General features: G+C 45.8%; 1 protein-coding gene across 5 annotated transcripts in view; it reads left to right on the top strand.

Annotated features, from left to right (window-relative positions):
* Positions 1-22,547, top strand: part of SEPTIN6 (septin 6) — a 75,307-nt gene that overhangs the window by 37,203 nt on the left and 15,557 nt on the right. For all 5 annotated transcript variants that reach the window (XM_043458018.1, XM_043458015.1, XM_043458014.1 and 2 more), the window contains exons 4-7: positions 6,940-7,126; positions 9,938-10,099; positions 19,339-19,435; positions 22,157-22,325. In XM_043458018.1, coding sequence (XP_043313953.1) covers positions 6,940-7,126; positions 9,938-10,099; positions 19,339-19,435; positions 22,157-22,325 — 615 coding nt within the window. The remainder of the gene's footprint in view (positions 1-6,939; positions 7,127-9,937; positions 10,100-19,338; positions 19,436-22,156; positions 22,326-22,547) is intronic.

Raw genomic sequence — 22,547 nt, 5'->3', positions numbered from 1 at the left:
TTTGGAGGGATAGTGAGTCCACGAGGAGAGAGCAGAATAGCGATGAGCACAGAGGGAAGAGGTGATTGGAAAGATGGAGTAAATGAGGTGTTGTCACTCTGAGCGCTGTTCCAGTAGACCTGACCTTGTGTTATCTTGGCTTTGATGCCTGACATGGTACTGTTTGAGTATGATGTCTGTGACCAGGTCTTCTGGGTTTCCAGCAGGGGAGCTTCTGATAGCTGTGTTTGCACAGAGGGCTGGCATGTGGGAGAGGGAGACTGGGGTGACTTCTGGGTGTCTATGAAGTGTGATAGGAGCCAGTGGTAACTGAGGCCGTGACAGTGAATGGAACCACGCAGGGTTAACATGCCTGTGATGTGCAGAATGACCACAAAAGATGGTCCAGGATGGAACCTCAGAAACAGGCCAAGAACTGAAGCTAAGGTGAGTGAGAAAGAAGAGTTATTATAGAGGTAGGAGCTAATGGTGGCAGTGAAGCCAAAGGACAGTATTTCAAGAAGGGACTGGTTAACATTATCAAGAAAGAAAACAATTGAAAGATAAAACTCTTACTTTTCTGTAATATCTCTATTTAAAAAATCCAGTATAATCAACTGAAAGACAAGGTAGCTAATTTCAAAATAAATATGCAGAAAGTCATAGACTTCTTATCTGACAGCAATCAATTAGAAAGCAGTATGGAACAGAAGACCCTCTTCACAGCAAAAAAAAACAAAAAACAAAAAACCCTTACTATAATCTTACCCACAAGACCTTATGTGATCTGTCTCCATTACCTCACTTGCTTCATCTCTTATTATTTTTGTACTTCTTGAAGTGAAAGTCACATAACATAAAATTAACTATTTTAAAGTGAACAAATTTAGTGGCATCTAATAAGTTTAGTGTTGTGCAACCACTACCTCTGTTTAGTTCCCAAACATTCTCATCATCCCCAAAGGAAACACATTAAACAATAACTTCCCATTACCCTTTCCTCTCAGCTCCCAGTTATTATTCTATTTCCTGTCTCTGTGAATTTGACTATTCTAGTACCTCATAGAATAGTCAAAGGAGCCTGACAGGCTGTGGTCCATGGGGTCGCAAGGAGTTGGACTCGACTGAGCGACTAACAGCAGCAGCAGTACTTCGTAGAAGTGAAGTCATATACTATTTGTCCTTTTGTGATTAGCTTCTTTCACTTAGCATAATGTTTTCAAGGTTCATCCATGTGGCAGCATGTATCTGAATTTTCTTCCTTTTCATAGCTGAAAAGTAATATTACTCATGGCTGAGTAATATTCCTTTGTATGGTATTCCACATTTTATCAGTTGATGGACTTTTGAGTTGTTCCCACCTTTGAGCAATTGTGAACAGTATGTTGCTCTTCCTCATTCCCTAATTCTCTTGCTCAGATTTGTCAAGCTTGTTTCTGCCTCAGGACCATTGCATTTGTTTTTCCTTCTGCCTGGAATGCTCTTCTCCCAGATTCTTATGACTGTCATTCTCATCCTTACAGCTCAAGCGCCACGTCCTCAGAGAAGCCTTCCTTGATCACTGTATTTAAAGTAGCTGAGCCCTCAGCCATCTTTTATCCCATTATCCTATTTTATTGTCTTCATAATACATATCACCATCTGAAATGAATAAGAAATAGTGTCTAGACTGGGCTTGTTTGTGCTATTGGCCCCTTAAACCAGTGAGGCCTCTGGGCTCAGAATAACTTGCCTAAAATATATCAACTCTACAGTCCATGGAATTCTCCAGGCCAGAATACTGGAGTGAGTAGCCTATCCCTTATCCAGGGGATCTTCCCAACCCAGGGGTCAAACCCAGGTCTCCCATATTGCTGGTGGGTTTTTTACCAGCTGAGCCACCAGGGAAGCTGAAGAATACTGGAGTGGGTTGCCTATCCCTTCTCAAGGGCATCTTCCTGACCCAGGAATCGAACCAGGGTCTCCTGCATTGCAGGTGGATTCTTTTTCTTTTTTCTTTATTAGGTAGGTGGATTCTTTACCAGCTGAGCTACTAGGGAAGCCCATCAAAAAAATACAGTTACCAAAATATTTTAAAATTGTGATATAGTAATCTGTGTCCTTCTCTACTAATCTCTGACATAACAACAGCTATATGCAGGTCTAATAACTATTATAATTTAGAGATCATGATTATAAATGCTGTTTTGAGATATTTGCAACAATTGTAATAGGAAACAAAAAATATTGGTAATTTCTATTGGTTATGAAATCACAGGCACTGCTGAAGTTACTGTAGACTGTTACCTACTTTGTTTTTTTTTGCTGGAATGACTTTTATTTTTTTATTGAAGTATAATTACTTTACTAGACACATCTTTTTGTATCCATTCATCTGTGGATAGACACCTTATATTGTTTCCAAAAAGAGAAATCAAGTGTTAGCAAAGGTAAAGAAAAAGGAATACCTGTGCACCGCTGGTGGCTCAGTCATCATGGAAAACAATTTTAAAAATAAAAAATAGAACTACCATATGATCCAGCAGTCCTGCCTCTGAGTACATATTGCAAAAGAAATGAAAACAGGATATTCAAGGGATATCTGCACTCCTGTGTCCATTGTGGTACTGTTCACAACAGCCAAGACATGGAAACAATCCAAGTATTGAACAACGGATCAATGGATAAAAATTGTCTTCTTTTCTTTTTTCTCTTGTCTTCTTGATAGTAGCCATACTAATAGGTGTGAGGTGATATCTCAGTGTGGTTTTTAAAATTTTTTTAGTTGGAAGATAATTGATTTAAAATGTTGTATTGGTTTCTCCCATATAGCAGCATGAATCAGCCGTAAGTATACATATGTCCCCTCCCACCTGAGCCTCCCTCCCACCCTAACCCCCCACCCCTCTAGGTTGTCACAGAGCTCTGGGATGAACTCCCTGCATCATACAGCCACTTCCCACTAGTTATTTATGTTACACATGGTAATATATATGTTTCAGTGCTACTCTTTCAATTCGTCCCACCCTCTCCTTCCCCCACTGTGTCCACAAGTCCATTCTCTATGTCTGCGTCTCTATTCCAGCCCTGCAAATAGGTTCATCAGTACCATTTTTCTAGATTCCATATATATGCATTAATATATGATATTTGTTTTTCTTTTTCTGAATTACTTCACTCTGTATAACAGGCTCTAGGTTCATCCACCTCAGCAGAACTGACTCGTTTGTTCCTTTTATGGCTGAGTAATATTCCATTGTGTATATATGTATCACAACTTCTTTATTCATTCATCTGTCTCTGGACATCTAGGTTGCTTCCATATCCTAGCTACCATAAATAGTCCTGCAATGAACACTGGGGTACATGTGTCTTTTGAATTATGGTTTTCTCAGGGTATATGTCCAGTAGTGGGAGTGCTGGGACTTATGATAGTTCCATTTCTTTTTTAAGAAATCTCCATACTGTTCTCCATAATGGCTGTATCAATTTACATTGCCACCAACTGTGCAAGAAGGTTCCCTTCTCTCCGCATCCTCTCCAGCATTTATTGTTTGTAGATTTCTTGATGATTCTGACTGGTGTGAGGTGATAACTCATTATAGTTTTGATTTGCATTTCTCTAAGAATGAGTGGTGTTAAGCATTTTTTCATGTGTTTATTGGCCATCTGTATGTCTTCTTTGGAGAAATGTCTGTTTAGGTCATCTGCCTGGTTTTTTTTTTTTTTTTTATCTGCCTGTTTTTTGATCGGGTTGTTTGTTTATCTGACACTGAGCTGCATGAGCTGCTTGTATATTTTGGAGATTAATCCTTTGTCAGTAGCTTCATTTGCAATTATTTTCTCCTATTCTGAGGGTTTGTCTTTTCGTCTTGTTTATGGTTTCCTTTGCATTACCTACTTTTGTACCTGAAGAAACTCTAAACTTCAGTTACAGCTTAGTGAAAAAGATGTGTTTTTTCCTATCGAAGTTCATATCATGAATTCTATCCATAGACCTCTTCAAGGTCTGTGGACCCCAGGCTAAGGAATTCTTACCCTGAAGGGACTTCCCTGGTGGTCCAGTGGTTAAGACTCCCAGCTTCCATTGCAGGGGGCATGGGTTTGATCCCTGGTCAGGGAATTAAGATCCCACATGCCGTCTGGCATGGCCAAAAGATAAAAAGGAATTCCTACCCTGAAAAGTAAAAGATAAACAGTCATGAGAAAGAGGGGTAGAATATATTGGAGCTGGGTTTTCTAGCAGATCATAGTAAGCCAGGGAAAATAGGCTGGAAAAAAGCTGCCTTGGGATGTGAGGGATGTAGACATGTCCAGTTGATAAGGATATGAAGGAAGCAACATCTTTGAAGGGGAGTCAGGTGTCCCTCAGAAGGAAGCAGTTTTTTTTTAAGAAGGAAGCATTTTTGTGACGTGGTTGCTTATGGGAGTAAGGGATTTTGTTTACCATGGACTGGAGTCCAGTGAGCATGACAGAGTGGGATGGGAGAGAAGGCCATTGAGGGAAGATAAGCCAATGGGAGTGGGAGTGGGACCCTTACTATATTCCAGATACCATGTGGGACACTGAGGATAAAAAGATGAATAAGACTCTAGTTCTAAGGTATATAAATAAGAAGGATGTAATTTACAGCATGATCAATGTAATTAACATGGCTGTATGTTATATATGAAAGTTAAGAGAGTAAATCCTGAATTCTCATCAAAAGGGAAATTTTGTTTGTATTTCTGTAATTTTGTACATATGTGAGACGATAGATGTTTGCTAGAGTTATTCTGATAACCGCTTCATGATGTATGTAAATCAAATCATCATGCTGTATACCTTAAACTTATACAGTGCTATATGTCACTTACATCTCAATAAAACTGAAATTAAAAAAAACAAAATGTCGGAAGCAGGGTAAAAATGAATAAGACAAAGATGAGTTATCCATTTAGGATTAGACTGAACCAAATCCTGTGGGTGGATTGGCTGCTCTGATGATGCCTCTCTTCAGAGACCCTAAGGGCCAGAGGTGTTAGCAGAAAGATAGACCCATCTCTAGTGTCACTAGAGATGCAGGGGGTAAAAAGCTAAAAATGCATTGCTTTGTGTCCTCCTTGGATCCCTTCTGTATAGCAAAAAATAAAGTTAAAAAGTTATATAATGGAGGAAAAAATATAGGCGTACCATATTTAGATCATTCAAATGAGCCAGTCACCCAAAAATTAATTAAACAAACCTAAGGGATGTATTTCCTCCCCACCCCACTAATTCTTCAGGAACCTTCTAAGGATCCCTGCAACCAAGTGATCCTTTGATGCTATTACCCTTCAGAACAGTGTTTGGCTCACAGGGATCAAAGGAAGAAAGAAAGGACTATATTTTTAGATTTTTCTCTGGGGCTACAGAGGTGCCATGCACCTGGCCCTCTCTGTATGTAGCTCTCAGAATCTAGAATTCTGTGATTTCTTTTTTAAAAAGCTCTTTTCTCTTCTCTACTAGGGGAATCTTTCAAAAAGGCTCAGGTAGGGGGCTGCTGCAGCTGAGAAGCACTGGCTGAGCCCGGCTCCTCCTTCCATCATTCTCTTCCTGTGGTGGTCTCTGCAGACTCCCCATCTGGCAGGGGTCCCCAATCTCCCAGATTCTAATGCCAGATGATCTGGGGTGGAGCTGACGTAATAATAATCTTAATAGAAATAAAATGTACAACCAGTGTAATGCGCTTGAATCATCCTGAAACCATCCCCGCCCCACTGCCTCTCCACCTCTGTTCTTGGAAAAACTGTCTTCCACGAAACTGGTCCCTGATGCCAAAATGGTTAGGGACCGCTGCCCTGGACCAGATAGCAAACTTCTTCTTGCTTGAAGGGAGGAAGCCCCGGATGGAGAGGCAGCGGACAGACAGGGAGATGAGAACTGAGGCAGGGCGGAGGCTAAGCTGACCTAGTTAGAGCAGAAAGAGGCTGTAGGGGCCATAGAGAAGGAAGAAGCTTCCCCGGACAGAGAGGAACAGAGGACTGACTCTTGGCTGACTCTTTACCAAGACTTGGAGCCACACAGGAGCTCTGTGCCTGGGGACTCAGTGAGCTTGGGGGTGGGGAGGTGTGCACACACGTGTTGAGGTTGTGTGGGTAAGACTCTACCAAAGTTTCAAAGTAGATTTCAAAGTTACAACCTTAGGGACTTTGCTGGCGGTCCAGTGGTTAAGACTCTGCACTTTAACGCAGGGGGCGTGGCTTCAATCCCTGGTGAGGAGGGAACTAAGATCCCGCATGCCATGTGGCCACAGAGGGGAAAAAAATCACGACCTTAGAGGAAATGAGAACAGAAAAATATTTTAGGGGAGCCTCAAACCCAGAAAGATTGAGAAGAACCCAGTGCATTCTGGAAGATTCCCCAGCAGTGGGTCAAGGAGACATCCTGACCACCCCTGGGTACCCAGCTCGAGTATTAGCTGCTGCAGGGGAGACACGGGAAGCAAAGACATGAGCCCAGCCCGCCCATCCACGGATGCTGCCAGGGGGCTCCACACTGCATCTGGGCTCCATGGGGGACAGAAGGGCCCTTCACTGTCCCTGCCCTTCACAAGGACACAGTCTGTTTGAGGGGACACTAATCCTTGTGAAGCATCAGTAAGCCATCCAGTAGCATAATTCTTTGTCACACACACTCCCGAGGCCCAGAAGGGCTTTCTGGCATCACTGGGGAATTTTGGAGATGGGCATTCATCTGAGTCCTGAGGCCTGGGAGGGCAAGATTGGGATGAGAAGAGAGAAGTGCTCATTCCAGAGAGAAAGCACACTGATGAACACACAGTTGGCTCATGTGGGGACGAAAGAGGTGGCTAATCTGACAGGAGTAGAGGCCCACTGAAATCCAGTCAGGTGGGAGGAGTCAGATTACCGAGGGCATTTTGAACTTCAAAAAGAACTTTGAAACCTAACAAAATCCAGGTGTCTGAAGGGGTCTGACCATTTCCCCACTCTCCCCTGTAGCTACAAGCCCATTGTGGAATTCATCGATGCCCAGTTTGAGGCCTACCTGCAGGAGGAGCTGAAGATCCGCAGGGTACTGCACACCTACCATGACTCTCGCATCCACGCCTGCTTGTACTTCATCGCCCCCACGGGTCATTCCTTGAAGTCTCTGGACCTAGTGACGATGAAGAAGCTGGACAGTAAGGTAGGGAGGTAGGGGCAAGGGTGGGTGGGAGGTGGGGCCTGCTGGACCCCTCCTGGTGGTCTCCTGTGCCACACTGATGCCAGAGTCCAGCAGAGGTTCTGTGGCGTTGGCATCCTCCTCTTCATTCCCTGTCCCTCCATAAAGATGGTGTTAATTGCTCCAGCACCTGAGTCGTATGCTTTGTGATGTTTTCCCAGCGCCGGGCATGAGTGTGCATTGAGCTGTCTTCTGCCCTGATCCATCTTGGGAATAAAGGTGGATGCAGGACAGATGGCTGTCTGGGTCTAGGGCCTCAGACTTTGGGTGGTGGAAAGGTGTTTTTTTTTTCCTTTGTCACAATGTTAACTGACCTATACTGGAATCAAACATGCAAGCTCGACTTCAAAAGTTATTATCCTTAATTTCAATAATAATTTTATCATAGCAGCTAACATTTGTTAAACCTTTATTATATGTCACCACTGTAAAAGTGCCTTGTGGAGTGTCTCATTGAATCCTCACAACAACCCCGTAAAGCAAACACCATCATTACTCTTATTTTATAGAAGAGAAAACTGAGGCTCTAAGAGGTTAGGAGACATACCCATTGTCACAGTGCCAGCTCCTGGCAGAGCCTAGATTTGAACTTGGCTCTGTGGTGCCAGTTTACATTGCCTCCACACCCAAGGAAGATGGCTGTGGGATTCAGACACATCCTGCTTTAAGATAAACTGAAAAATGCAAGTCCCACATCAGATATAAATTAGACAATCATGTTAAAGGATTATTGGTTGTGCAAGATAATTGACCACGGGATTCTTGAAAAAGCTTCATTACTAGTACATTTCCTCCCTTAACATCTCATATGTGCCTGGCACTGTGATGAGTCCTATATATGTATTGTTTTTATTTCATTCTTCCAGTAATGCTGTGTGGTAAGCACTGTTATAGCTTGCTCAAGACAACTTGTAATGAATCTGGGTTGCAGACCGAGCTCTCTCTAACTCCAGGGAATTTATTTTACAAAAAAAAAAAAAAAGAAATCTTTAAATGTGGTTGTTTAGTAGCACCTTCACTATAATCACTGAGTTTCAGCTGTCATCAAAAGAGGAGCAATTTGTCATTTTTCACAGCAATGAGTTCACCACCCGCGGGTAACGTGCTGCTCGGGAAACGTCGCCACGCCCTGTGTGTCTTGAATGAGGCAGCACGGAGCCATGTGGTAGGCAGCCTGCTAGGTGGGCTGAGTTAGGTAGGCAAACTTCAGCCTGTGTTTACAGCGTGCCGATGGGGGACGTGGTGAAAAGAGACAAGAATTGACTGCCTGCTGCATTACCTCACCAAGGGCTTCAGCCTCCATGCCTCAAAAACCTGCCTCCAAGGTCCAGTCTTTCTTTGACCAACACCTGAAGTTGCGGCGTCAGCCTGGAGAGGCACTCCAAAGGCAAAGAGCAAAGAAGGGGGAAATTTCAAGTCTTGAGCTCTTTTCAGGGCCCAAGCACCCTCCACACCAGCCCATTGGAGTGTGCTGGCAGGACCAGCTGTGCTTGTTGTGTGAACTTGAACTTGGCTCTGCTCTGTCTCACTCAGGCATGTGCCTTTCCAGTTGCTTGACCTCACAGCAGTAAAAGCCTTGTCCCTTCTCGGAGGAATTTCAAGGATTAAGGTTCAGGTGGATCAGGCTTCAGGGCAGCATCAGGCCTTTCTCTTGCATCTGTACAAAATTGCACATCTGCTTCTGCTTTCTTTACACAGAAATTAATCAGGAGACTGACAGTGAAGCTCTTTTTGGCTAAATCTCAGATCAAATTGGGCTCCCCTGGTAGCTCAGCTGGTAGAGAATCCTCCTGCAATGCAAGAGACCCCAGTTCGATTCCTAGGTCAGAAAGATCCTCTGGAGAAGGAATAGGTTACCCACTCCAGTATTCTTGGGCTTCCTTGGTGGCTCAGATGGTAAAGAATTCCCCTGCAATGCGGGAGACCTGGGTTCAATCCCTGGGTTGGGAAGATCCCCTGGAGGAGGGCATGGCAACCCACTCTAGTATTCTTGCCTGGAGAAGCCACATGGGCAGAGGAGCCTGGCAGGCTACAGTCCATAGGGTCACAAAGAGTCAGACACAACTGATCGACTAAGCACAGTACAGATCAAATCAGTAACAGAGGGTGGTCTTCATGTCAGTGGGTTGGTTCCTTAGTGTCCGGAAAGAGGGTCGTATATGCATCTTCATGGAGCCCTGCCCTGCCTCACTTCCCACATGGGTCTCTTTCACCTGGCTTAGGGCTAGCCCCCACAAGATGGGTTGGGACAGTTGACTATTGGCAAGGAGTGGCCTCTTCTCCCCTTGTCCACCGCAGATTCCCAATTGTCATCCTTCTGCTTCGAAATCACCAAAGCAATAACCTTGATATTAAGATATCACACAGCTCATCAATTTGGATCTGAGCTGATAGGTTAAGACTACAGACTGAAAAATGAGGTTCAACTTGGATCTGAATCCCACTTCCATTATGTGTGTGCTCTGTGGCCTTGGACAAGCTACTTAGCCTCTGTCTGCCTCAATTTGTCATTGGTAAAATAGTGGTACTAATACCTTCTGTGAGGGTTTTTTGCCAGGGTTAATTGTGTTAATCCATGTAAAGCACTTATTGTTCAGTGCCCAGCAACAGTAAGTACTCATCGTCATTTATTATACTACTGTTTGGCTATGGAGGGGGCCAGGTCTGGACTATTGGGTTGAACTGCTCCCTCTGGCAGCTGGTAGAAGTCCTAGGTCACCTACTCTGAGCTTCAGATTTCCAGTAATGATGCCCCTTTGCTCTTCCCTTCCCTAGGTGAACATCATCCCCATCATTGCCAAATCAGATGCCATTTCTAAGAGTGAGCTAACCAAGTTCAAAATCAAAATCACCAGCGAGCTTGTCAGCAACGGAGTCCAGATCTACCAGTTCCCTACAGATGATGAGTCAGTGGCAGAGATCAACGGAACCATGAATGTGAGTGGGCTTCACTTTTCTGGCCATTTGCTCTTCAGGATTATTATTTTGCCAAATAGCAGTCAGACCTCACCATCCATCTTAGTGTAATCAGCTCGATTATCTGAGTCTCAGGTATTTGTGAGAAAGAATTTAGAGTCATGCAGACATGCCTCCCTCCTCAGACATGCAGAGATAAATAGCCAGAGATTGAAGGAGTGAATGGCTGACCCCAGGAATCGGTTCGACCAGGGGATTCCGACCTCTCCTACCCTCCTCTTTGATGTCTCTCTCATCTAGGCCAGGCAGCCCCTGTGGGACTGCCAGAAAGGCAAACGGTCTTTGTCTCAGACCAGAAAAATGTCTCGACAGTTGATACAGCGAAAGAAGGCAAGTGTGAGAGAGTTGGCTGGCTTTGGAGACTCGAGGATAATCTGTACTCAGATAATCAAGCCCTCTGCCCCGGGAAGAAAAATGACATGTAGTCTCCAATTTTTCTGGTGACTAGGGAAATGTTATTTTTAAACTTCAGGATTATGTTTTGCTTTATTAAGTGTGAATGAGTCGAAGGGAAAAAATGAAAAAAACAACCAACCACTTGCCATGTTTCCTCTCACTCCCCCACTTCCCCTCCTAGAGGAATGAGTAATGAAGGAGGCAGGGAGTCAAATGGCTCCTCATGCTTCTTTACAATGTGTTGATGCTGTTGCTGCGAAATCCTCAATGTTGTGATTTCAAGGAGACAGCTAATAGCTTGCAGAAAGCCTCTGCTTTGGGAACAGATTTCTTTTTCTCTGTTGAGAGTCATCAGTTTTTTCCTAATGACATAATGCCTGAGTATAGCCAAATGCAGGAAAGCCTTGTAATAAAAGCCATTTTTAGAAAACTTTCCTGCTGCCACCACCCCCTAAGTTATCATTACGCATCAGCTACCATCTCCTATGAATCAGCCAACAAATTAGCCTAGGGGGGCAGCAAGTCACTGTCTTGCCTGCCTTCTTGTCCATCAGTGCACCAGAGATACGTTTGTGATGAGAGGCTCTTGGTTATCTTTGACAAACCTGGCTGGAGGATAGAGCTGTGTGGATCGTGGGAGGTGGAGTTGTGGCCTCTCTGACTGGGCCTGAATATTGAAAAACTAATTAAAAAAAAAAATAAGGTTCCTGCATATCCTCTCCAGCCGCCAGGGCATTTTGATGAAAATTAGGTTCTGCTAGGATAAGAAAACCCGAAGGGACACCTAATCTGCAGAAAACTGGAGCCTGGAGAGAAGCATCATCTGGTTTCACCAACACTGAGGTCTGGAAACTCCTACTCAACTCAGAACCTCGGGCCCCATGGATACCCTCCAAATGTGGATTCCCTGAGTGACTAGGCAGCTTCAGGCTGGTGGTTTGCTTGGCTAAGGATGGATACGGATACGGTCGAAGAGTCCTCAGCAATCTCAGGGTGTCACACAGAACAACCTCTGACTACATGGTGGGTCAGTCAGGAGTGACCATCATTTCGGGCTCTGCTGTCAGCTTACCTCTGGGCCCTTGTCTGAACCTGGGCAGTCTTGGCCTTAAGGTGGGAATCGTCCCGTGCTATGAAGCAATAGTCCTCAACTACGCTGTTTCACCTGTGAAGGGATTTGGAATTTGGGGTCCTTTTTTTTTTTTTTTTTTTTTTTACAATAAATAGTCCCAGTGTGCCAATGCTTCACTTTGAAAAACCTAATTTGAGTGGATCCAGGGTTATTCCTACATCATCACTCAGCACTTATTCTCTTGCGTTCCCCCAGGCTTTTTTGTATGTGACAGACGGCTCAAGATGGGTGGCTTACAGCTAGCGTGCCTAAACTGGGCATGCGCAAGGGAGGGGGCGTGCATGTGAAAACTGTGTATTACATGTGTTGTGATGGGGGAAGGCGGGGGGAGTAGCTGCTATGAAATAACATACAGAGAATTGCTTAGCCTGCCTGCCCCTGGAGCAAGAGTGTCACACTGGGCCTTCCGGATGAGTTGTGGCCTGTGAAGCAGCATCTTCAGAGAGCCGGGGTTGGGTAGTAGGAGAAATGGGTGCTGGCCTCTCAATTCTGGATTTGACCCCAGCCCCACAGTCTCAGCCACCCTAGCCAATTGTCATGGGAACTGGGTTGGAAGAGTGGAAGAAGCCTCTTGCTCGAGTGAAGACTGCTCAGTCATCCCTTAGCTCCCAACTCAGGATTTTCACGGCAGGAAATGAGTGTCGAGAGGTCTAGCCTCCCTCTTGGCTCCTGGGTGGCTCTGAAAACACTTATTTCAGCTCAGAGTGCTCAGGAGGCGGGGAGAGAGGTCTTGCTGCATGCTACTTTCCACCTATACTCTGATAGCTCTCAAGGTGGCAGACTTCAGTGCTAAAATTTGCTGTGCTGCACTGTGCTAAGTCACTTCAGTTGTGTCCGACTCTTTGCAACCCTTTGGACTGTAGCCTGCCAGGCTCCTCTGTCCATAGGATTTTCCAGGCAAGAATACTGGATTGGGTTGCCATACCCTCTATCAGGGAACCTTTCCAACCCAGGAATTGAACCCACATCTCTTATGTCTCCTGCATTGGCAGGCAGGTTCTTTACCACTAGCACCACCCAGGAAGCCCAAAATTTGCTATGTTGTTCAAATTGAATGTTCTTTGAATGGTTCAAACCACGGCCAGGGAGCAGGGAATAGGCCAAGTTACTTGACTCAGCTCAATCAGCTGGCTGCCTGTGAGCTTTTTGGGTTTGGCCCCCACAAAGGCATATGGGTGGCCAGGAGGGTCACAGGGAAACTCTTAGGTACAAGCCTGTCTCCCCCTCACCCCGAGGCAGCAGTGCCATTTCCATAGTTGGCAATATTTGTGTGTGAATCACCACCAAGGGTGAACTTGGGAGGATCAGTCAATGCTCTCGGGCTTCCCTGATGGCTCAGATGGTAAAAGACAGTTCTCTTGCTCAGTGGTCAATAGGAGCCTAGAATGGAGGCCAGTGTAACTAGCCCCACGACTGGGAAATACTGTCCTCCTGGGAGGAAGCTATGCCCACTCCACATCTTATCAGATGAGGAATCAGTGGTCCTGACAATGTGTTTCACTGGGCTAAGGGGGATGGTCATCTAACCTCCCTAATAGAATGGATGTCATAGAAACAGAATAGAATAGTTCAGGCTGGTTGGCTCATCAAACACTTTTAAATGGACCAAGAGGAATTTAAGGGACGTAAGAGGCCATAAAGATAGTGAGTCTGGGCACTCGTCCTCTGCGATGGCCCACACTCTGTTTGTGGGTGTGTCTCTCTCTGAATAAATCTGCTTCTTACTTATCGCTTTGTCTACAACCCCATACCCTGGGCCTCTTTTGCCTTCCAAGATAGCCCCCACTCTGTCTATGGAGTGTATTTCCTCCCTGGATAAGTCTTCTTTAACTCTAAAAAAAAAAAAAAAAGAAGATAGTGAGTCTTGGAACAGACTCCCAAGAGGAGACTTGGGACTATCCCTTGTTGGAGTTTTCTGAGACAGGGGCATCTGAGGTCTCCGGTGAGTGAGAATTACATGGAACCCCCATAGGAACCCATCCATGTTTCGGCAGCAGTGCTGTTTTGCAAGTTTCCTCCCAGGGCCCACACCTATAAAGTGCCAGCCCCAGGGGGGTAGGGAGTGGGGGCTGGAGGGTTTACCTTCTCCTTGCTCTGCTCGACTCTATTCTAGTTGTCAGAGCCACCAGGCTCTCAAGAGCGGCAGCAAGGCGGCCAGAGCCAACCCCACAATTTCCTGCCCTTCACGGTTAAAGCTGAGCTGACCTGCCGCCCTGGGTGGTGGCAGAGGCTGGCAGCTACAGCGCGGTGTCCTCACTGCTCCTTGGGAAGATTTGGGCATGGGAGGTAGGAACCTGGGCAACTCCTTTCACTTGTCTGTATGCCAGTTTTCCAAATCACGAGTGGGGCTTACAGTAACCGCCCTGGAAGGCTGTTGTAGAATCAAATGAAATCTGCCTGGGAGCACTCGGAAATGAGATCCTTGCATAAACTTATCAGAACAGACTTTGATGCCAGTTGGAAATGAATGTGCCGGGGGAGGTCTCGGAGCCCTCTGAAGCTGCCATGGCGGGGACTGTGTGTTTCAGAGTGGGGAGGAATAAAGTGACGGCAGTTTAAAGAGGAAGGGGAAGCAAGTGACCCTGTCATGCTAACTGACAATGTCTTTTGGAGATAAAAATAACACACCCAAGGGAATACTGACATTTTTTTTAAATGCCTTTATTCTCTTCTGGATTTCTTTTTTCTTTTTTCGCTCTTAAGTCCAGAGAAGTACTTCCCACTTCACATACCCTCCTCCTGCATCACTTTCAGCTGAGAGCCCAGGATGTGTGGGAATGCTCCACCAGCAGTCCCCTGGTCTAGCCCTCTGTCATGGCTGCCCCTTCGAGTGACTGAAGCTTTGAGGTCTCTGCAGGTGGGGCAGCCTTTTCCTGGAAAGTGTTTGGGGGTGAATTGGAGGCTGCCAGTTTGTCTTGGGTCTCTGAGGGGGAATGAATTGTGCCCAAATGAACCCCGCCCCCGTCTGACCTTGAAAGCCGGCTGGCCGAGGTCAGGGATGCTTCGGCCTTTAGGCAGGATTTCTAGGATTTCACGCCCCCGCCCCCCCCGCCCATGGCCCTATTAGGACTGACAAAACATTTCCCACCTCCACCCCTCGCCCACTTTCTATATCCATAGCCTTGTTTTTCCCTCTTTCCTCTGTCCCCTTTTTGGGGACAGTCATAGCAGTGGGATGTGGCAACACCTGAGATAATCATCCGAGAGCAACTGAGAGTGGGTGAAGGCCCAGCACCTCCGCGGGGCGGGGGGGAGTGGTTTAGCAGATGTGCTGGAGCTGAGCTCCCAATTGACACCTGTGTTCTTCCACTCTGAAGAACATTCTTGGGGTGCAGGGCTAGAGGAGAACAGAAAGGAAGTACTGACTGTGAGGTCAGATTTAAACTGCCTCTTACAATTTGGCCTTGCCTGGCCAGTTCACCCCCTGGGTTTAGAGTGCTCCCCTAATCTGCTCGAACCCCAAAAGGGAGTGGCAGACCAGCTGGGGTGGGTTTTGAAGTCAGAGAGACCTGGATTCCACTCCTAGCTCTGCCCCTTACTATGGTGGCACTGCTGGTAAGTCTCTTGGCCCTTCTGGACCTCAGTTTTGTCTTCTATAAAATGGGGATAATAAGTATACCTACTTCCTAGTGTTGTAAGATTCAATGAGATAATGCCACGTAGAGCACCTGGCACATGGGACAGAGAACTGCTGCTAATATCAGGTCTATAGCTCCTGATCTCTAAGTATGATTGCTACTACCCACTCTGTGAAGCCTGCTTTGACTTCCCGTGAAAGCTTCTCCTTCCTCTGTGTTCCTCCAGCCCTCAAGCCTCTGTTCATAGTCTGGACCTTACTGTGTTATCATCACAGTGTGTGTCTCTCCCCTCCCAGACTGTACAATCGCCAGGTCTAGGCTCTGAGCTTTTTCAGTGTTGTATTCTTCATAATGCCTGGTACATAGTAGGACGTAAGTTCAGTTCAGTTGCTCAGTCGTGTCCGAATCTTTTTCTACCCCATGAACCACAGCATGCCAGGCCTCCCTGTCCGTCACCAACTCCTGGAGTCCACCCAAACCCATGTCCATTGAGTCGGTGATGCCACCTAACCATCTCATCCTCTGTCGTCGTCCCCTTCTCCTCCTGCCCTCAATCTTTCCCAGCAACAGGGTCTTTTCAAATAAGTCACCTCTTTGCCTCAGGTGGCCAATGTATTGGAGTTTCAACTTCAACATCAGTCCTTCCAATGAACACCCAGGACTGATCTCCTTTAGGGTGGACTGGTTGGATCTCCTTGCAGTCCAAGGGACTCTCAAGAGGCTTCTCCAACAGCATAGTTCAAAAGCATCAATTCTTCTGCACTCAGCTTTCTTTATAGTCCAACTCTCACATCCATACATGATCACTGGAAAAACCATAGCCTTGACTAGACGGACCTTTGTGGACAAAGTAATGTCTCTGCTTTTTAATATGCTGTCTAGGTTGGTCATAACTTTCTTACCAAGGAGTAAGCGTCTTTTAATTTCATGGCTGCAGTCACCATCTACAGTGATTTTGGAGCCCCAAAAAATAAAGTCAGCCACTGTTTCCCCATCTATTTCCCATGAAGTGATGGGACCAGATGCCATGATCTTAGTTTTCTGAATGTTGAGCTTTAAGCCAACTTTTTCACTCTCCTCTTTCACTTTCATCAAGAGGCTCTTTAGTTCTTCTGCCATAAGGGTGGTGTCATCTGCATATCTGAGGTTATTGGTATTTCTCCTGGCAATCTTGATTCCGCTTATGCTTCCTCTGGCCCAGCATTTCTCATGATGTATTCTTCATATAAGTTAAATAAGCAGGGTGACAATATACAGCCTTGATGTACTCCTTTTCCTATTTGGAACCAGTGTGTTGTTCCATGTCCAGTTCTAACTGTTGCAAGAGGCAGGTCAGGTGGTCTGGTATTCCCATCTGTTTCAGAATTTTCCACAGTTTATTGTGATCCACACAGTCAAAGGCTTTGGCATAGTCAATAAAGCAGAAATAGATGTTTTTCTGGAACTCTCTTACTTTTTTTGACGATCCAGTAGATGTTGGCAATTTGATCTCTGGTTCTTCTGCCTTTTCCAAAACCTGCTTGAACATCTGAAAGTTCGTGGTTCACGTATTGCTGAAGCCTGGCTTGGAGAATTTTGAGCATTACTTTACTAGCGTGTAAGATGAGTGCAATTGTGTGGTAGTTTGAGCATTCTTTGGTATTGCCTTTCTTTGGGATTGGAATGAAAACTGACCTTTTCCAGTCCTGTGGCCACTGTTGAGTTTTCCAAATTTGCTGACATATTGAGTGCAGCACTTTCACAGCATCATCTTTCAGGATTTGAAGTAGCTCAACTGGAATTCCATCACCTCCACTAGCTTTGTTCGTAGTGATGCTTCCTAAGGCCCACTTGACTTCACATTCCAGGATATCTGGCTCTAGGTGAGCGTGAGTGATCATACCATCGTGATTATCTGGGTTGTGAAGATCTTTTTTGTACAGTTCTTCGGTGTATTCTTGCCATCTCTTCTTAATATCTTCTGCTTCTGCTAGGTCCGTACCATTTCTGTCCTTTATTTGAGCCCATCTTTGCATGAAATGTTCCCTTGGTGTATCTAATTTTCTTGAAGAGATCTCTAGTCTTTCCCATTCTATTGTTTTCCTCTATTTCTTTGCATTGATCACTGAAGAAGGCTTTCTTATTTCTTCTTGCTCTTCTTTGGAACTCTGCACTCAAATGGGTATATCTTTCCTTTTCTCCTTTGCTTTTCACTTCTCTTCTTTTCACAGCTATTTGTAAGCTCTCCTCAGACAACCATTTTGCTTTTTTCATTTCTTTTTCTTGGGGATGGTCTTGCTCCCTATCTCCTGTACGAACTTCCATCCATAATTCATCAGGCACTCTGTCTATCAGATCTAGTCCCTTAAATCTATTTCTCACTTCCACTGTATAGTCACTAGGGATTTGATTTAGGTCATACCTGAATGGTCTCGTGGTTTTCCCCACTTTCTTCAATTTAAGTCTGAATTTGGCAATAGGAAGTTCATGATCTGAGCCACAGTCAGCTCCTGGTCTTGTTTTTGCTGACTGTATAGAGCTTCTCCATCTTTGATTGCAAAGAATATCATCAATCTGATTTCGGCATTGACCATCTGGTGATGTCCATGTCTAGAGTCTTCTCTTGTGTTGTTGGAAGAGGGTGTTTGCTATGACCAGTGCGTTCTCTTGGCAAAACTCTATTAGCCTTTGCCCTGCTTCATTCTGTACTCCACAAGGCCAAATGTGCCTGTTACTCCAGGTGTTTCTTGACTTCCTACTTTTGCATTCCAGTCCCCTTTAATGAAAAGGACATCTTTTTGGGGTGTTAGTTCTAGAAGGTCTTGTAGGTCTTCATAGAACCATTCAACTTCAGCTTCTTCAGTGTTATTGGTCGGGGCATAGACTTGGATTACTGTGATATTGAATGGTTTGCCTTGGAAACGAACAGAGATCATTCTGTCGTTTTTGAGATTGCATCCAAGTACTGCATTTCAGACTCTTTTGTTGACTATGAAGTCGGTCAAAATATCTGAGATCGAGGCCTGTTTGTCCAAGCAGGCTAAGAAGCTTGTTTCAGTGCACGTTCTGCTTCTCTGTGTAAAGCCCTTCTGAGTAAAGCTCTACCTGGCTTGTAAACAGTGTTTAATCAGTGGTTCCATTTGGCCAGTGTTGACTCAGCACTTCCTGTGGAATGGAGCTTTGTGAGCGTGTCCCAGGCCTCACGCTACAACTGGGGGCACCTGCCTTTTCTCTGATGCATGAAAGCAGTCTCATTAACTGGGCCTTGTGCCTCACTATCCCTCTCCACCTCAAGCACCAAGCCATACCCCCTGTTCATACTTTTCTTTCTTCTGCTATGCCCATGGCTATTCAAGGAGTATTTATTATGCACCTATTGTGTGCGGGGTGCCAGACTGTACACTTGAGTCCTTGGGCATATCCTGTCTTCTGTGATTTCGGGTATGGAATTTGGTCTTCCCTAACCAGATCGTAAACTCCCAGAGGGCAAGGGCGTGAATCTTCTACTCCCTTTGTTTCCCTTTAAAGCCCCTGAAACAGAACTCAGCTCAGTGATGGGCACGTTGGTAAATACTTGGGGACTTGACTTCTAGGCTCGAGAGTTTGGGGCAAGCTCTTGCTCCAGGATAGTATGAGACCAGGAGCGTCCACCTCAGTCAACAGTGTGGTTTCTGTACATGTCTACTCTTGGGGCTCTCATACTCTGGGAAAAGCGAGCAACGGTTCCAGCCCCCTCCATTCTCCTTTAGTCTCTCTCCACGCATAGCCCCTTGTGTCCCATTCACCTGCCTTCCGAAGGCACTTCGCGTCAGCAACCATAAAGACTGGCTAATCTGTGTATCTGCTTATTATTCTGCTTATTTTCTGTCTTTGTTTCCTACGCACTCAGCCACATCCCAGTTACCTTCTATTGTGATTTTCTGAACAGGCAAAGCTTGGAGTAGGCCTCTTCTCCCTACACAGCCTGGGAGCTTATGAAATGCCTCCTGATGGTGGCAGCAGTGAGGGACACTGCGGCGGGGGCGCCGAGGCCCCCACGATGAGCCGCAGCTGTACTGGGGGTCACTCAGTGCCTTTACCTGGAGTTCTCAGCTTTTGTCTGCCTCTTTTTTCAGGCCCACCTGCCATTTGCTGTCATTGGCAGCACAGAAGAACTAAAGATAGGTAACAAGATGATGAAAGCACGGCAGTACCCCTGGGGCACTGTGCAAGGTGAGTGAATCTCCGGGAGAGGGGCTATGCTCAGCAATCCCCTTCTGTCTGTCCCTTTGCTTTTCCCCCACCACTATGTGACCAGTTCCTCACTTGTCCCCAGTTTCTACTCATTCATCTTGGGCCTCAGGCATCTCTAGGGGTCACCAGCAGGCAAACTTTGGCTCCATACCTGGATTCTCTGCACTGAGCAAGCTCTTTGTGTCCAACGGAGAAAACATTCCTAAAACAAAAATAAATGTACTTGCAGTAAGGTAGGACAGAAAGTATGAGAAAGCAGGTGTACCCACTTGAGTGTATGAGATGTACAAGAACGTCCACAACAGTGTTGTTCATGATAGCAAATAGTTAGAAACAACCCAGAGCCATTAAAAATAGATTGGGTGAATTGCAGAATGTTCAAATAATGCAATATTATACAACAGTGAAGATGGATGACTATACATCCACAGCAATGCATCTCACAAACAGCACGTTGAGCTAAGTAAATCATAGACAGATACAAGCTGTATGATTCCATTTATATGGAATCCAAAAGTAAGACAAAACTGAACTTTAGGAATTCATGTGTAAATGGTAAAAAATTAAGAAAAATGAGGAAAGGGTAATCCCCCAAGTCAGGATGGTGGTTAAGTCTTGTTGCAGGGAAGGGGAGGCATGAATGAGATCAGGAAGAGACACAAAAGGGGACTTCCCTCGTGGTCCAGTGGTTAAGACTCTGCCTTCCAAAGCAGGGAATGCAGGTTCGATCTAAGATCAAACCAAGATCCTGCAGTGCAGCCAAAGTTTACCAAAAAAAAAAAGGAAGGGATGTCTAGGGAGTTGGTAATGTTTCACCTGGGCCATAGGTACTTTGGTGTCCTTTTTTTTTTGATCCTTTAAACTGTACTTTTCAAGCACTCTTTTGTTTTTATTCTTACTTTGCAATTTAAAAACAGACTATTGCCTATAGGCTTGAGAAAATTCCTTTTGCAGTCTGCCTGACACGTGTTAAGTAAGGTACCCTTGGTACTAGTCAGGGTTACTATATGTGAAAGGGTGGTTGGTTTACCATAAACTCATCCCGTGTCCACGTCACGTCAAAGGCCAACATCCTCTAGGGCACGCCAGAGACCCTCTGGTGATAGCTGGCTTTTCCACGGGTAGGACCACGCCGGTCATGACAGCCATGCTGACTTTGGGTCTTCTTTACCATTTGTGCTGGGGCTGTTCCTCCCAGAACATTTGCAAATGCTTTCTGGACCGACAGTCCCACCCTGGGAGTGAATTTTGGAGTCTGAGAGACAGGAACCTGAGGCAACATGAGGAGAAGCTAACAGATAGGGTCCCAGTGACGTCCCCTGACTCAGACCACCCCGCACCTAACCAACAAAGAGGATTTTCAAACTGTTTCTTACAAGTTGGAGTTCACTGTTCTGAGGAAGAGAAACTATGCATTGTCCGAGTCTTTGAGCAACCTTGGAGCCACTCCTTCTGACTCCACCAGGGCCTACTCTCCGTGGATGGAGGACGAGATGGTGCTGGGAAGTTGCCTGGCTGATACGCTGATACATTTTATGAAGTGGGGGGCTTTTTCCTGAAGCCAGTGGATCTTAAGCAGAGGGGTTACATGAGCCCAACTGCAATCTGCTGTCACCCTGCCCCATGCTGTCATTCCAGACACCCCCTCCACACGGCCCCCACGACCTTCTCCCAGACCTGTGAAACAGAATCTGGGGTAACTGTGCCTGTTCATCTCAGATGCCACTATCCCAATGTGGTCAGGCCAGACACCCCCACTCCAGCAAGGTGGAACCATGCCTGGAGACACTCTGCTGGTCACCATTGCTGCCATCAGGCCATTATTCACCCTTTAAAAACACCTGTTTTGAAGCATCTACCATCCAGATGGGCTACACTTGTGGCTCACATCCCTGCTTATCACAACCATCTAGCCATGTCCTAGTTCTACACTCTCATTCTGTGGACTTTGATACCTGGTCATAGGCTTTGCCTATCCTTTAGATGACCTGGATTGGAATCCTAACCCTGCGACTTCTAGCTGTAACATTGCCTAACCTTAATGAGACCCTGCAAGGATGTGTCCCTTATCCGCCTGCTGAATTCCTAGTCTTCCTTCATGAGTCATCCTAGGGGTCTGTCCCCTCTTTGGTAAAGTCTTCATGCTCCCTGAAGTTCTCGGGACTCCCTTTTCTGGACTTCTGTGGTTCCCTGGCTATATATCTCATGTTGGTAATTTTTGCATTGTATTGCAATTGTGTGTTTGCATCTGTTCTTCCATTAAACTGGAAGCTCCTATGGGCAAGACCCCATGTGTATGAATTCCCAGTGCCTCATACTATCCTGGAGACAAAAGATTCTGCAAGTATTTATGAGACAGATGGCTGAATGTCCATTTGCCATTGTCCTAAAAGTGGTGCGAAGCAAACATTCCTGTGAGTGTCTGATGGGTAAATTTGAGTTGAGTCTAAATGTCTACCAGATGTCTTCTTAGATACTTTTGTGGTATTGCTGTTTTCCATTACTGAGGGATGTCACTCTTATAATTTTTCATCTGCCTTTTTAGTAGAAAAACTAATTACAAGGCAACATCTCGAGCTCTATATGCACAGGTGAAAAGGTGGTGTCACCATTAGACATTTCACCTCTTGTTTTGTCCATTTCTGCTTCTTCTGGCCTTCCTTTCAATGGACTTTCAATACCTCAACCCCTGCCATGCAGTTGAAAATGAAGCCCACTGTGACTTTGTGAAGCTGCGGGAGATGCTGATCCGAGTCAACATGGAGGATCTCCGAGAGCAGACCCACAGCCGGCACTATGAGCTGTACCGCCGCTGTAAGCTGGAGGAGATGGGCTTCAAGGACACCGACCCTGACAGCAAACCCTTCAGGTACCTCTCCCACCAGCCCTACCCAGCTCAACTCAGCCCACCCGGGGGCAGGGGGAGGCCTTGCCCTGGAGAATTCACAGGGGAGGCGAGACACAGGAGCCCAGACCTAGCGCTGGAAGGCTAGGTCACTCACCAGCTCCATTTGCCTGGCCCTTCTCTGCCCTGGGACACCTGCCAGGGGATGCTGTGGCATGGTGGGCTTGGTAAGCCCTGCTGCCGTGC

Source organism: Cervus canadensis, chromosome X (assembly GCF_019320065.1).
Source record: "Cervus canadensis isolate Bull #8, Minnesota chromosome X, ASM1932006v1, whole genome shotgun sequence".
NCBI lineage: Eukaryota > Metazoa > Chordata > Mammalia > Artiodactyla > Cervidae > Cervus > Cervus canadensis.
The sequence above is the reverse complement of the archived record's forward strand: the minus strand, read 5'-3'. Positions and strand labels throughout refer to the sequence as shown.